At 49.2% G+C, this 15,186-nt stretch overlaps 1 protein-coding gene across 6 annotated transcripts in view; it reads left to right on the top strand.

The window, feature by feature from the left end:
- Positions 1–15,186, top strand: part of WFDC3 (WAP four-disulfide core domain 3) — a 28,959-nt gene that overhangs the window by 2,463 nt on the left and 11,310 nt on the right. For 3 of the 6 annotated variants that reach the window (XM_089896976.1, XM_089896977.1, XM_089896978.1), the window contains 2 exons: positions 7,386–7,517; positions 8,077–8,262. In XM_089896976.1, the coding sequence (XP_089753102.1) occupies positions 7,386–7,517; positions 8,077–8,262 (318 nt within the window). Of the gene's footprint in view, positions 1–5,880; positions 7,058–7,385; positions 7,518–8,076; positions 8,263–8,878; positions 9,115–15,186 lie in introns of those variants that run through there. The other 3 variants (XM_089896980.1, XM_089896979.1, XM_089896981.1) reach the window with 3 other exon arrangements.

Here is a 15,186-nt window from a genome sequence, read left to right as displayed (position 1 = left end):
TGGTGCTGGGTGCATGTTAGCAGCTGTGTGGGAGAAGGGGAAAGTGGTTGCAGAAATATTTTGTTTTGAATTTATTTATTTATTTAATTAATTTATTTTTGGCTGCGTTGGATCTTCATTGCTGCGCGTGGGCTTTCTCTAGTTGCGGCGAGCAGGGTCTACTCTTCGTTGTGGTGCACGGGCTTCTCACTGCAGTGGCTTCTCTTGCTGCGGAGCACGGGCTCTAGGCTCGCGGGCTCAGTAGTTGTGGCTTGCGGGCTCTAGAGCGCCAGCTCAGTAGTTGTGGCGCATGGGCTTAGTTGCTCTGCGGCATGTGGGATCTTCCTGGACCAGGGATCGAACCTGTGTCCCCTGCATTGGCAGGCGAATTCTTAACCACTGTGCAACCAGGGAAGCCCCAGAAATATTTTTGACAGGAATTTTGGAGAGACTAAAAGTCCCCGAAGTACATTTGGCTTCCATTCCCTGTTTCTTGAGGCCTCGCCAGTTGCTCCGATCTCAAGTGATAACTTTTGCAGTGAAAGAAGGAAAATGCCCTCGCAATAAGAACCCATGCAAAGAGCCATACTGGGAGGATGAATCCTGTCTGGCTAGGCAGAAGCACTGCAGCGCAGGCTGTGGTCGGCTCTGTCGAGGAGGCATCCCTAAGGGTATGTTGGCTTGAGAGGCGAAATCCAAGTCCCCTTTCCGATCTTGCCTCTGGGCTAGATAGAGCCAGAGAGCTTCCTATCTCCTAGGTTGGCTCTTGAAATTTAGCTCACCTCTTTTTTTCCCCTTTTGGGGGGTCTCTTCTCCTTTAATCACTCGTGTCCCCAGTTCTTTGCCTTCTGTCAGGAGAGAACAGGCCATTGATTATCTGCATCTTATACTTTGAACTCAGGGTTCCTGTTAAGGCTGGCCTCCTTCCAGCCAAACCTCCCCAGGTAGCAGGCCCCTTCCCTGTACCCAGTGGCGTTGTCTGCGCCTGGCTTCAGCAGCTCCCTTGGGCAGCCTGCCCGTAAGGGAGAATAGAGTGTTGTACTCTTTGCCAGGACTCTGGAGGGCCAGCTCTGGAACCAGAGCCTGGGAATCTGTCTCACGCAGGTCACTCACTGTCAACTTGTCAGGCCTGATACAATCTTCGCAGTGTTTGAAGGTGATGGCTGAATTGCGGGGGCTGAGGGTGAGGCCGGCAGCCAGGCGAGGCAGCTTGGTGAGCTGCCCTGGGCCCTGGCCAGCCCAGATGGGGCTTCCTCTTTCCTTGGAGCTTGGCAGGTTAGAGTAGTGATCTCTCTGCACCTCTCCCAGAGCCCACTGGCTGAGTGGGGTTCCTCGTCTGGTGGGAAGTAATATTTCTGCTGGGATATTAGCTAACTACTTTTCTACAGTTCCAGTCCTGGAGGAGGGCTGGCCCACTCACCCAGCGGGACTCGTTGCTACAGCCCACTGCACAGGGAATTCCCCTTCCTGGGCTATGAATAATCTCTACTTTCATTAAGCTCTGATTTGCCAGAAGCTTACCATAGCCTGTCCTGTCTGTTTGGTAACTTGGAGGAATGTCAGGGTGTCTGAGGGCACAGGACAGACCCTGGGACCTGCTCCCCTGAGGCAGTTCGGGTCTGAGCATGGGTCTGAACCGGGCTCCTCTGCTTGCTGGCTCTGTGGCCTTGGACAAGTCCTTTCATCTCTTTGAACCTCATTTTTATCATCCTTAAAATGGAGATAAGGGTATTTATCTCATAGAGTGATAATGCAGTGTCCATTTGGGCTGCTATAACAGAATACCATAGACTGGGTGGCTTATAAACAACAGAAATTTATTTCTTACAATTCTGGAGGCTGAGAAGGCCAAGATCAAGGTCCAGCAGGTTCAGTGTCTGGGAGGGCCTGCTTCCTGGTTTGTAGCCTGCCGTCTTTTTGCTGTGACCTCACGTGGCAGAAGGGCAGTAAGGGCCACTAGTATTCATGAGGACTCCAGTCTCCTGACTTAAGCACCTCCCAAAGACCCCACTTCCAAATACCCTCACTTTGGAGATTAGGTTTCAACATATGAATTTTCGGAGAATACAAATATTCAGTCTACAGCATGCAGTTGAGAAGAAATGCACATAAGAAACTTGTACAAAACCTGCCAAATAATACCTGACAGCTCATATAGTTATGCCCAGCACCTTGCTGTTCAGGTTCCCTCCCAACTGTCTGAGGTCTGGCCTGTCTATTCACTTGCTCACTTATAAATGGATTCAATACATATTGAGTGTCTACCCTACCTGGCATTTGGGCATCCTGGGGTGAGCATGGTAGCCATGGCCCTTGCTCTCATGGAGCTCACCCTCTGATGTGAGACACAGTAAATAATCATAAACGAGCAATAATAACCACCAGTCGTGATGAGTGCAATGAAGGGAAAGAAAAGAGAGGGAAAGAGGAGGTGTCATTTTAAGTTGGAGAACGAGAAGGAGCTGGCCATTGGGTGGAGTGCTATGAAGAGGGAACTGCAGGGGCAAAAGCAGTAGAGTAGGGCAGGGCTTACTATTTTAAGGAGGGGAAAGGTCAGTGTGGCTGGAGGAAAGAGATGGTGAAGGAAGGTGGTTCCAGTTGAGGCAGAGTCCAGGCTTTGGGGGAGTCTCCGGGGCCTCTGTCTAAGGCTTTATTGTAAGTGCAATGGGAGGCCTTTAAAGGGGGCTATAAAAGCAGGAGAGGCCTGATCCGGTTTTCATTTTAAAAAGGCTACTCTGCTGGTGTCTGAAGAATGGATGGGGCGAATGTAGAAGATGGAAGGCCAGTTGAGAGGCCAATATGCCAGGCTGGGTTGGTGGTGATCATGGCTCAGACCGGGGTGGTGACAGTGCAGACCTGGAAGAGTGGCAGACTTGAAGTACTTTTGAGGGTGAAGCTGACAGGCCCGGGGAAAGAAGTTAGCAGATGTGGGTGTTGAGGAAAAGGAAGTGTCAAAAAGGGTGGTGAGTGTCTGGCTGGAGCTGTTGGGTGATGGTGGTGGTCTTTACTGAGAAGGGGACAACTTTGGGAGGAGGAGGAGGAGGTTTTGGAGTGAAGATTCAGATTATGGCCTAAGAGTTGTCCCCTCTGGCTCCCTCATGGCCCGCCTTCCACCGCATGAAAGTTGAACCCTCCTGATCCCCCGTGACCCTCTGTTTTGCTTATTATGACATGTGCATTATTATTATTATTTAAAAACATTTATTTATTTATTTACTTATTTATTTCGCTGTGTTGGGTCTTAGTTGTGGCCGGCGGGCTGCTTAGTTGTGGCTTGCCAGATCCTTAGTTGTGGCATGCAAACTCTTAGTTGCGGCATGTATGTGGGATCTAGTTCCCAGACCAGGGATCAAACCGGGGCCCCCTGCACTGGGAGTGTGGAGTCTTTTTAAATAAATTTATTAATTATTTATTTATTTATTTTTGGCTGCATTGGGTCTTCATTGCTGCATGCGGGCTTTCTCTAGTTGTGGCGAGCGGGGCCTACTCTTCCTTGCGGTGCGCGGGCTTCTCATTGCAGTGGCTTCTCTTGTTGCGGAGTGCGGGCTCTAGAGCGCAGGCTCAGTAGTTGTGGCGTGTGGGCGTAGTTGCTCCGTGGCATGTGGGATCTTCCTGGACCAGGGCTCAAACTCGCATCCCCTTCATTGGCAGGCAGATTCTTAACCACTGAGCTACCAGGGAAGCCCTGGAGCACAGAGTCATAACCACTGCGCCACCAGGGAAGTCCCACGACATGTACATTCTATCCTTCGTATGCATTGATGGCATGGGCTCCCTGTGTGTTTGGGTCCCCTTTTTCTGAAACCTCACTGCTGGTTGTACAGCTAAGAGTTGACACAGCAGGCCCAAGACTGATATTCTCAGAAAGCCCTGCTCACAAGATTGGCCTTGGTGGGCTTCTGGGAATTTGGATTTTGAGACGGTTCCTGCCACCGTAACTAATAAGAGTGGTATGAGCTAGGCAGAGAGCACCCATGTGACCAGACCCCAGGAAGAACCCTAAGCCTCCAGTGAGCTTCCCTGGTAGATACCACTTCACATGTACCGTCACAATTCCATACTGGAGGAATGAAGTCATCCTGTGTGACTCCCCTGGGAGAGGACTGTTGGAAGCTTGCGCCTGGCTTCCTCTGGACTTCACCTCGTGCACCTCTTCCCTTTGACGATTTTGCTTTGTATTTTTGTGCTGTCGTAAATCATGGCCATGGTTACAACTGTATGCTGAGTCCTGTGAGTCCTAGAGAATCACCAAAACTAGGAGTGGTCTTGGGGGTTCCAGACACACTAGTTTATTTATAAGTTTTCCTAACCCCTGAAACTGTCTACCACTGGGTCTTTTGGCAGAACTGAGCCGAGTCGCAGTGCTTGGTGATTTGGTTTTGGGTGATCGTTGCGGAGTGCAGGGGATCACCATGATGTGGGTTCAAGGGCACTGGACCTAGTGTCAGAGCTGGGGGTTTGGGACCCAATTCTGCGACCATTGACCTCAGGCCAATCCTTCCCCCTTCTGGGTGTCTGTCTATTTACAAGAGAAGAGGAGTAGGTTTGAAGGCTCAGAGGGCCCTTCTTGGCTTAAGAAGTTTTGAAATTTCACTTTTCTGCCAGCAGCTGGTATTCTTCCCTAGTGGAAGGTTGGAGCTGGGGCAACGGTAAAGACTAAGTGTGAGTGTTTACTAGGCTTCAGCTTTTTATTCTACTTTTCTGGTGATAGCTTGGGATCTTGGGATAGGGGCATATCTGGAGGCTAGGGATGACCATCCCCGTTCTGGCTATCATTCCCACTTCTCATCCTGATTCCTGCTAAGATACCTGTGAGGTGACTGGAAACCATGTGTTATGAGGAACTGAGCTTACCTAGCCTGGCAAAGCTAAGACAGTGAAAGGCAGAAGATGGCTAAAGAGATGGCATGAGCCATGTTTTTGCCAGGTCTCTGGGGATAGGAAAAGGACCAATGGATAGAAACAGATTTCGGTTGAGTATAAAGAAGGACTTCCTTATACCTAAGGCTGTCTAGCTTAAGTATAAGGATGGCGTAGTCTGGCTTGGAGGTATTGAAGCCCCCTTAATTCCCGCTGTTGAAGCTGAGAGTAGGGGACTGTTTGGCAGGGATTCAAGCATCAGATAGGGTATTAGACTAGGTGGCTCTGCTGGGCACTGGTCCGAGGGGATGTGCTGTGACCCTCAGGGCTTCAGCCTATCTTCCAAGGGTCCCTTCATTGCTTCTAGTATTTGACAAAACCCCAGGGACCTCAAGGAAGCCTGGCCTGGGAGAGGGTAGGGCTTTGGTCCCTATGCCTGGTCCTGAGGCTGAGGGCAGAGGTAGCAGGGTGCTCCTGGCACTGGTTACTTCAGAGCCGGGCCCGGAAAAATGGTGAAATCTGGGAAGTGTGGTATTCTAGGCCTCCACGCTAGGGCACACGGTATGACTTGGTGAGTTTATGTTGCTGTGTTTTTCCCTACCAGGGAGATTTTTTTATGCCCAGCCTTCTCAACCGTGGGGCAAAAGGCTTTGCTCCTTGTTAAATGGATTTTAGTGTTTGTCAGACGGGTGGGAAGGTGTGGGGAGATACATCTGGTCGTTACAGTGACCATATTTTCTGGATAAAAAGTATCAAGACACATAGTTGTGACACAAGCGGACAATGGCAAAAAATACTTGAAATAGGGGCTATTCCGAAAAATCCTAGGATGCCAGGTTATTATACCTTGATTGTTTAGCTGCATGTATTCTCTTGGAGTCCAACACTTGCTTTTTCCATCATGTCAGAGTCCCCGGAGCCAGCTGTGTCCAATTGTATGTACATGTTCGTTCTCAGAGGCACTGGGCCAGTCCTGTCATGGTTTTCTACAAAGCTTGAATTGCCTGTCATTTTCCCCTCCATTTAAAAGACTTGAAATAAACACTGAGAGGAATGAGTCATGATGAGTGGGTTTGGTTTGGATGTGACTTCTTGGGTGTGCCTGTCCCCGTGGACCTGGCCTGTTGCCCACATGTCTTAAGGATGGTGTAGTAGAAAGAGTGCTTCATTGCAAACCGAGAAGCTGAGTTTTGTCCTGCTTTGCCGCTGACTCACTCTGCAGTTCTGGGCCAACCCCTTCTCTCCTCTGAGTTTCATTATCTTCTTAGGGGCTGTGAAAGGGCACATCAAGAATGTGTTTGGCTACATGAAGCAGAAAATGAAACCAACAGGGATTCTTCTTTCTCACATAACAAGAAGTCCTGAAGTCAGCGCCAGGGCTGGTGTGGTGGCTCCACGATGAAGCAATTTCTCTCTCTCTCCTTTGCAGTTCTTGACTTTGTCTTCATACTGGGTGCCTCCTGGTTACAAGAAGGCTGCTCTGATTCCTTGTCTGTCTTTGGACTGGAAGAAGAAGGAAATGAGAGGGCAGTTTGACAGCTGTATTCCCTGAACCAACAATGCAAAAGTTTTCCCAGCTTATATCTTAGTTTGTGGTCACCCCTAGTTACAAGGGAATATGGGGGAAGCAAATCATTTTAGCTGACTGGGCTCACTGCCTCTCAGAACAAGCCTGGGATTCTATTCACAAGTGCTTCAGTTATTTATTGCCACCTAACAAACCATCCCCAAACTTAGCGACGTAACGCAGCGCATTCTTTCTTTTTATTTTTTCCCCAAAGCCCCAATCCTGAAGTCATCAACATTAACACAGTGCATTCTTTCTCACAGTTGTGTGGCTTTGTGGGTTGGCTGGGCTTAACCGGGCAGTTCTTATACCCAGTGGCACAGCTGAGGTCCTTCATACAGCTGGGAGCTCCTTGGCAAGTTCCACGGTGGCTGGAATGTCCAGGATGGCCTCTCCTCCTCCAGGTTCTCTCTCCGGAGGCGTCTCACTATCCCGCAGCCTAGCCCAAGTGCTTTGCAGCACGGTGGCTGGTTTCCAAGAGGGAGTGTTCAAGCCCCAGTACGCAAGTGTTGCTCAAGCCTCTGCTTGCATCATACTTGGCTGGTGTCCTGTTGGTCAAAGCAAGTCATCCAGTCGAGCCCAGAGACAGTATGGGAGGGGGCTACCCAAGAGCACGTACTCCAGCAGCCAGCAGTGCTGATGTCGACCACAGTAAGCAAGGAGGGAGGATGAATATGGGGGTGGCAGCTAATGCATTTGCCACAACGTGTTAGACCTCAACAGTGCTTTTCAGTCTGTGAGTCTGGATAGCTATTTAGTATTTTGTGGTCAGCATTAAAAAAAAAAAAGAAATAGAATATAAAGTATAGCATTGCATATACATGTATGCACATAAATATGTACATTTTACACATAAATAGGTATAAAATACACACGGGACTCAATGGAAAATGTATTTTGTACTCAGAGTCCCAATAAAAATAACTGGATACACTGGGCTTGAACACCTCTGGGCCCCAATGCTCTGATTTCATGGCAGAGTTTGGCGGTGAATGTCCTGCCGACCCCCTTCCGTGTGAAGAGCTGTGTGATGGGGACGCATCCTGTCCTCAGGGACATAAGTGCTGCAGCACCGGCTGTGGCCGTGCCTGCCATGGAGGCATTAAGGGAGGTATGTTGGCTCTTTGGGGAAGGCTTGAGTGCTCCTGGGGTCCCAGGGTTGGCTTGGGAGGGAGCCATCTGTGGCCTTCTTCTCTTTCTCTTCGTGGGAGGAGTCAGAGTTCTCATCTTTCCAGTCCTCCTAGCCCTTCAACCCAAAGCAACCCTCCTCCAAGGACCAAGGGGCCCATGTTGGCATTGAAAGAACTAGAGGAAGGCAGTGGGTGTTAGTAGGAAGCCCAAGCATAGGGGGAGAGGGTGGTGCTCTGGGAGCCTTGCTCCTTCTGCATCCCACCCAGCCCCAGCCCCAAACCCACAGAGGTATCAAGTCCCAAGGTACCTCTAGGGAACTCCCTGTGGGACACCATTCGGAAATCATTAGTCCAGATGCTCTCTTGGGGCCCTGCAGGGGCTCGGATCCTTGAAGTTCAAGGTTTTCCAGCCAGATCTTTGGTTAAGATCTAGTTAGAATCAGGGATGGATTCATCTGGAGCCTCTAAGTCCCAGATGGGAACTTGGAGTCATTGCAGCCAACCCTCCTGTCTCTATACCTATGCCTGTTTATCCCACAGGGCGGGGTGGTGACTGTCCAAAACTTTTGGCGGGCCTGTGCATTGTCAGCTGCATGGTGGATGAGAACTGCCCAGCTGGGGAAAAGTGCTGCAAGTCAGGCTGTGGCCGTTTCTGTGTCCCACCAATCCTGCCAGCCCAGCTGGCCCTGAACCCCAACCGGACCATCAGGTCTAATTTTGAATTAGGTGAGTACAGCCCATTGTTATCAATAACAATGGCCTTAACTGCTATGTACAGAGCACTGGCTTAGGTGCTGGGTGGGGACTCCAGAAGGGCAAGACAGTTTTTGCCCTGGAGAGTCTAGTTGGAGAGAAAGATTCTCTGTCACAGATCAGAACCCTTGTATGGGCAGCATGCGCGTATAGGTGATGAGAATAAGTGTGGCTCCTTGGGAAGGTCCTTCTCCTAGAAGTAGGGTTTGGTCTGGGCCCTAAAACCTAGGCAGGATGTGACCAAGGGAGGAGAGCCCAGAGAACATGCTGCATGCGTGGTCTGGTGACGGTCAGCAAAGGCATAGAGGGGCTAATGTATGTGACGTGTTTGGGGAGCTGGGATGGGGGTGGTGAGAGGGTGCGTAAGGGAACAGACAGGCTGTTTTTTGAACAGAAAATGTAAGGTTGGTCAATGAATGATAAGAGTCTTCAATGCCAGCTTAGACTGGATTGTCTGGGAAGCAGGGAGCCATGTAAGGCCTTTGAGAGCAATCTTTGCCAAACTTCTCCAGGGTGGAAGGGAAAAACCATGTTGAGGAGCTGGAGCCAGGAGGGCACAGTTGTGACCTGATGTTTCTTCTACTTGCAGAGAGCCCGGTGCCCTAGCTGTCCTGATGTGTCCTGAGTTTCTCTGGTGACTCCAGGGGGCTTGTCCTGGTAGCCAGGAGAGGATGATGTCCTGGGGCTTGTGACACCCCCAGGGACTGTCATTGCCCTCTCTGCTCTGTTTCTGTTCTTGCTGCTGCCCTGAGCGTAGGAAACCCAGCCCTGGGCTTGGGCAGTGGGTGTGTGGTGCTTCTTTTCCCCAATAAAGGCTGATGCTGACCCTCTTGTCTGTGCTCCTTGAGGGCTAAGATGAGGAAAGAGAGCAAGGGGGTCTGAACATGGCTGTGGGATTATGGGACTGACTTATTTAGGAAGGATAGGGGATCCCTTCTTTCTGAGAACACTGGAAATGGATGCTGGTTGGGCGTGGCCAGGGGGGAGAAGGATGGAAGCCAAACCTGGGGTGACTTGCCATAGGCTTGTCCAGGAGTGGGACAGTCAGACCTCTTTTTGGACTTGCTGACCTTTCTTTTGTTGGAGAATGTGAGTTGGGGAATGGAACTGGGGTGAGTGGCTAGTTCTTTGAGTCGCTTGGATGGTCCCACATTGGCTCACCTTCCTTGGGGGCCAGCCCTTGGCTCCAAGACAGGTGTTTTGTCCCCTCCAGGTAGCTTTGCTGTAGGGAGGGATGTCTTTAGGTTCTTGGGACCAAGATAATTTTTAAAATATATATTTTTTATGTAGACAAAAAATATATTCTATATCTTGGAGATCCTTTATGCCATCACATACATTCTTTTAATACAGCTCCATGAAAATAACTAACCAGTTACCTCTTGTTGGACATTAACATTTTTTCACATATAAAAATCGTGGCCTACTTTTGCAGATAAATCTGGGTAAATTCTTAGTAGTAGAATTCTAGTTTCTTAAATAGAGCCTGGCAAAGAACAAGCTCTCAGTAAATATTTGTTGAATGAGTGAAAGAATGAATGTAATTCCCAAGTCTATCCCATTAGGAGTTTGTTGGGTTGCAGTTAATAGAAAACCTAACTAATAGTGGCTTAGCCAATAAAGACATTTAATTTTCTCACGTCAGAGTCTGGAGAGAGGCAGTGAGGCTGGTTCAGCAGCTGGACCGAAACACTGATGGCCAAAGTCATTTCTTCCGTCTCCATCATCCTCAGTGTGTTGGCTTTTGTTCTTGTGCCGGTCACCTCATGGGTGTGGGATGGTTGCTGCAGCTCTAGATGTCACAACAGGAAGTTGTGTGTAGAGGGCAGTGGTGAAAAGACCTTTACAGCAAACCATGCTCTCTTTTTCTTGATGGAGAGTGGCTTCCCCAGAAGCCACAGTCTTCCCAGGTTTCCCTTGTCATCTCATTGGCTGGAGCTGCAAGGAAGGCCTGGAAAGCAAATGTCTGCAAACGCTAATGGGAAAGTGACCTAAGATCTTAAATTAATCCTGTTTCATCCCTGAGGCTGAGGCAGGTGACCACGTGGCTATAAAAATCGAGGTTCTAAACGGATAAACAACAAGGTTCTACTGTATAGCACAAGGAGCTATATTCAATATCCTGTGATAAATCATAATGGAAAAGAATATGAAAAAGAATGTAGATATATATAAATGAATCACTTTGCTGTACAGCAGAAATTAACACAACCTTGTAAATCAACTATACTTCCAAAAAAAAAAAAATTTGATGGGACTTCCCTGGTGGCACAGTGGTTAAGAATCCGCCTGTCAATGCAGGGGATGCGGGTTTGATCCCTGTTCTGGGAAGATCCCACATGCTGAGGAGTAACTAAGCCCGTGTGCCACAACTACTGAGCCTGTGCTCTAGAGCCCGCGAGGCACAACTACTGGGCCCATGTGCCCCAATTACTGAAGCCCGCGTGCTCTAGGGCCTGCATGCTGCAACTACTGAGCCTGTGTGCTGCAGTTACTGAAGCCCGAGTGCCTAGCGCCCGTGCTCCGCAACAAGAGAAGCCACTGCAATGAGAGGCCTGTGCACTGCAACGAAGAGTAGCCCCCACTCGCCACAACGAGAGAAAGCCCACCTGCAGCAACGAAGACCCAATGCAGCCAAAAAAATAATAAAATAAAATAAAATAAAATACACAACTTAAAAAAAAACGCTGAGAATTAAAAAAATAATCGAGCTTCTATTAGCAAGAAGAAAGGAGGGAATGCTTTTGGGATAGGTAGGTAATAAACTGTGTGTACCATACTGGGTCAAAGGACATATGAATTTAAAATTCGGACAGAAATTTCTAAGTAGGCAGGGCTTTTGTAACAAGAAAAAACAAATGGTATCCCTGCTCATGTTGAATATTGCAGAAATGCTTTTGTAATTCCCAACTTTTTTTTTTTTTTTGTGGTATGTGGGCCTCTCACTGTTGTGGCCTCTCCCGTCGCGGAGCACAGGCTCCAGACGCGCAGGCTCAGCAGCCATGGCTCACGGGCCTAGCCGCTCCGCGGCATGTGGGATCTTCCCGGACCGGGGCACAAACCCGTGTCCCCTGCATCGGCAGGCGGACTCTCAGCCACTGCGCCACCAGGGAAGCCCTGTAATTCCCAACTTTAATGGAAAAAGGTGAAGTATAAATTTTAAAAAAAGTTCTCACCACTGCTGGGTTTTTGTGCCCCCTTTTCCTCCTCTGTTTTCATACTGGCATGTGGTATTCTGGTTTCTGCTGGTTTAGAAGATTCATCTCTTGGAGTAGAGGAGACATAGGACAGCGTTGCCTGATCTGAAAAAGAGTTACTGGCATGAGCCTCGGGGTGGTCATCCTAGGGACACCCATGGGCATCCTAGGGACACCCATGCCTCCAGGCTCACATTGCAGGGAGCTGGGAAGGACCGGGGTCTGTGATGGGCTGATGAACATTTTAGCCAATCCCTCTTCCATTGTTTTGCTTATCATTATTTATTTGATAATGAATGTTTATTTGTTAATTATTGTTTATTAAAACAATCAAAATAATATTATACATGCATCTAGTTGGAAAAATCAATATAGAAGAGTTTTCAATGAAAGATAATCCGGGGATCTTAAAATACTGTAGGATGATTTTTTTTTTTTTTTTTTTTGTGGTACGCGGGCCTCTCACTGTTGCGGCCTCTCCCGTTGCGGAGCACAGGCTCCAGACGCGCAGGCTCAGCGGCCATGGGTCACGGGCCCAGCCGCTCCGCGGCATGTGGGATCTTCCCGGACCGGGGCACGAACCTGCGTCCCCTGCATCGGCAGGCGGACTCTCAACCACTGCGCCACCAGGGAAGCCCCTGTAGGATGATTTTCTGCCGGGTGGGGAGCAGGACTGGAGAGGGAGGTGTGAGCTCCAGGTGCAGCTCAGGCTGAGCACTGGGAGAGGGGTCCCTTCCAGAACTTTCCTTCTCATCTGGGGCAGCCCATCCTGTCCGCATGGGAGCTGCTGACCTGCCTATAGGTAGCAAGTTTTTGAGAGAGAGAGGAAGATAGGGGAGAGAGAGAGAGAGGAGGAAAGGGCTGAAGTTCAGGCTGAATTTGAACTTGGAGCTGGAGGTCAAGGGCTGAGAGGAGGCCAAATTCCACGTCTCGAACCCTACAACACCCCACCCCTCCCCGCTGCGCGCCTCCAAGACCTTTCTGGGCAGCTTTTCCTACTGTTGTACCTTAAACCAAAAAAGCCATCAGAACCTTTCCTTCCTGCGAGTGTAAGTCTTATGTGGACCCTGGTCCTACTCCCTAAACTTGCACCCTGAAATTAGCTTCTGACTTGGTAGAAAAGCCACACACCTCCCCCTCCCTAATTCTAGCTTCCTGCTGGGAACTTCCTGGGTGAAATTTGAAACCAGCCCCTTACTCTGGAGGGCACACAGAGGGCAGAGAGAGAGAGAAGAAAGAGGCAGACCACTCCGGATTGGTAGGTGGCAGGGTTTTGTTGTTGTTTTGTTTTTTTTTGCGGTACGCGGGCCTCTCACTGTTGTGGCCCCTCCCGTCGCGCAGGCTGCTGACGCGCAGGCTCAGCGGCCATGGCTCACGGGCCCAGCCGCTCCGCGGCACGTGGGATCTTCCCGGACTGGGGCACGAACCAGTGTCCCCTGCATTGGCAGGCGGACTCTCAACCACTGCACCACCAGGGAAGCCCCGGTAGGTGGCAGTTTTAACCAGCAAGGGAACTTACGTGTTTGTTTGGGGGCGGGCTCAAGACCAGCCAATCTCTGCACCCAGAAGCTTAAAAGTTTACAGGGAGGCCTTAGCCTGGTTCAGCCGTGTACACCGTGCAGATGGTTTCAACAGCATCCTTCTCTTAAGGCTGCATCCTTGGAACACCTCCCACTGTGGGAACAGTGGGCAGAAGGTACATTCCAAGCACGGGGGAGGGGGTGAGGAGCCTCCGATTGCCCGGGTCCCATGCACGGGGCAACCAGCGGTCACGTCCTCGCGATGACCTCCTCTAATAAATCCTTGCCCTGGGCAGGATTTTCTGAGGTTCTGACACTTGCCAGTCTTCAAGTATGGGTTGACCAAGACCTGTTCTTTGACCAGAGACAGTGAGTCTTGCAAGTCATCCCTTCTCCATCCCTTTCCTGACCATCTGGTGGTAGAAGTCCCTAGCCCCACAGGTGCGCTGAGCCCTGACAGCACCATGAACCCCCGCATCCTCTCCCTGTCGTCCTCCTGGATCTCACTGCTGTCTGGTGGGGCACAGTGTAATTGGGGAATGGTGCACGTGGGATGAGAGGGGCAGGAGGCTCAACCCATGCCCGAGGCAAGGGGCCCTCTTGTCAAAGAGATCAGTGCAGAGAAGGGCAGCCTCATTTAGATTCACAAGCATCAGTAAAGAATGAAGAAACCCCCAAAGGAGTTCACAGGGAACACTTTTTGAACACTATGTCCCAGGTGCCAAGCTAAGAACTCTCCATGCACAATCTCATTTAATCCTCATAGTGGCCTTGAGAAGTCCCATGTTTTTCAGATGAAGAAACTGAGTCAGAAGTTTATTTTTTTATTAAAAATTTTTTATTTTATTGAAGTATAGTTAATTTACAATGTTGTGTTAATTTCTACTGTACAGCAAAGTGATTCAGGTATACATATACACACATTCTTTTTCATATTCTTTTCCATTATGGTTTATCACAGGATATTGAATATAGTTCCCTGTGCTGTACAGTAGGACCTTGTTGTTTATCCATTCTCTATATAATTGTTTACATCTGCTAACCCCAAACTCCCAATCCAACCCTCCCTCACCTTCCTCCCCCTTGGCAACCACAAGCCTGTTCTCTCTGCCTGTGAGTCTATTTCTGTTTCGTAGATATGTTCGTTTGTGTCGTATTTTAGATTCCACATGTAAGTGATATCATATGGTATTTGTCTTTCTCTTTCTGGAGAGTCAGAAAGTTTAAGTAACTTGCCCGAAGTCCCAGAGTAAGTCAGAGGGCTAGTTTGAACCTTGGTCTGTTTGACCTCAAAATTCTTCTAAATTATTTTTTTAATATTTACTTATTTATTTATTTTGGCTGCATGGGGTCTTAGTTGCGGCATGCGGTATCTTCGTTGCGGCATGTGGGCTTCTTAGTTGCAGCATGTGGACTCTTAGTTGCGGCATGCATGCAGGATCTAGTTCCCAGACCAGGGATCGAACCCCCGGCCCCCTGCTTTGGGAGCACAGAGTCTTACCCACTGGACCACCAGGGAAGTCCCTCTTCTAATTTTAATATTCTACTTTCTCTAACTATAAAGTAGTGGTAGGCTAGTGGTTTGGGATCCACTGCGATAGTTTGAGAAGTAAGAAAAAGAGAACAGGCAAGGATAACTCTGCATCATACTCTCCCTTTCATACTTCCTCATTTATACTCTGTCATCATGTCCTTATATACTGACTGTCAGACCATCAGGTAACAGCTCTTAAATTGTTTTCTTCCAACGACAAGCTAGACCCCAGCTCCAGTCTGGACCAGGACACCAGTGCACTCAGGACAGGGAAATTGTTACCGAGTCCAAGCTTGCTCTGCTAGCTGCATGACAGGCCAATGAATTGGAGACAAGGTGTTGAGGGAAGGAATGCAAAGCCTACTGGCAGACCAAGGAGATGGCAGACTAGTGTCTCCGATAAATCATTTAATCAGGGTTTGGATGCCAGTTTCTTTTATAGCACAGAGAGGGGGAGGAGATGAGGAAGTAAAGTAAAAAGGCCATAGATTTTGCAAGTATCCCCTGGAATGGCCAGCCTTGGTGAGGGGATGTGTTAATTTCTTCTTTCTTGCAGCCATCCACAGGTGGACAGGGTTCCCTGAGGCAGGCCATTATGTCTGATTATAGTAACAAAACGCAAAGCAAAGGTTAAAGTCAAAGAAAC

The sequence above is a fragment of the Delphinapterus leucas genome, chromosome 15 (genome assembly GCF_059928025.1).
Source record: "Delphinapterus leucas isolate spDelLeu-1000000601 "Yukka" chromosome 15, BTC_Dleu_Yukka2, whole genome shotgun sequence".
NCBI lineage: Eukaryota > Metazoa > Chordata > Mammalia > Artiodactyla > Monodontidae > Delphinapterus > Delphinapterus leucas.
The sequence above is the reverse complement of the archived record's forward strand: the minus strand, read 5'-3'. Positions and strand labels throughout refer to the sequence as shown.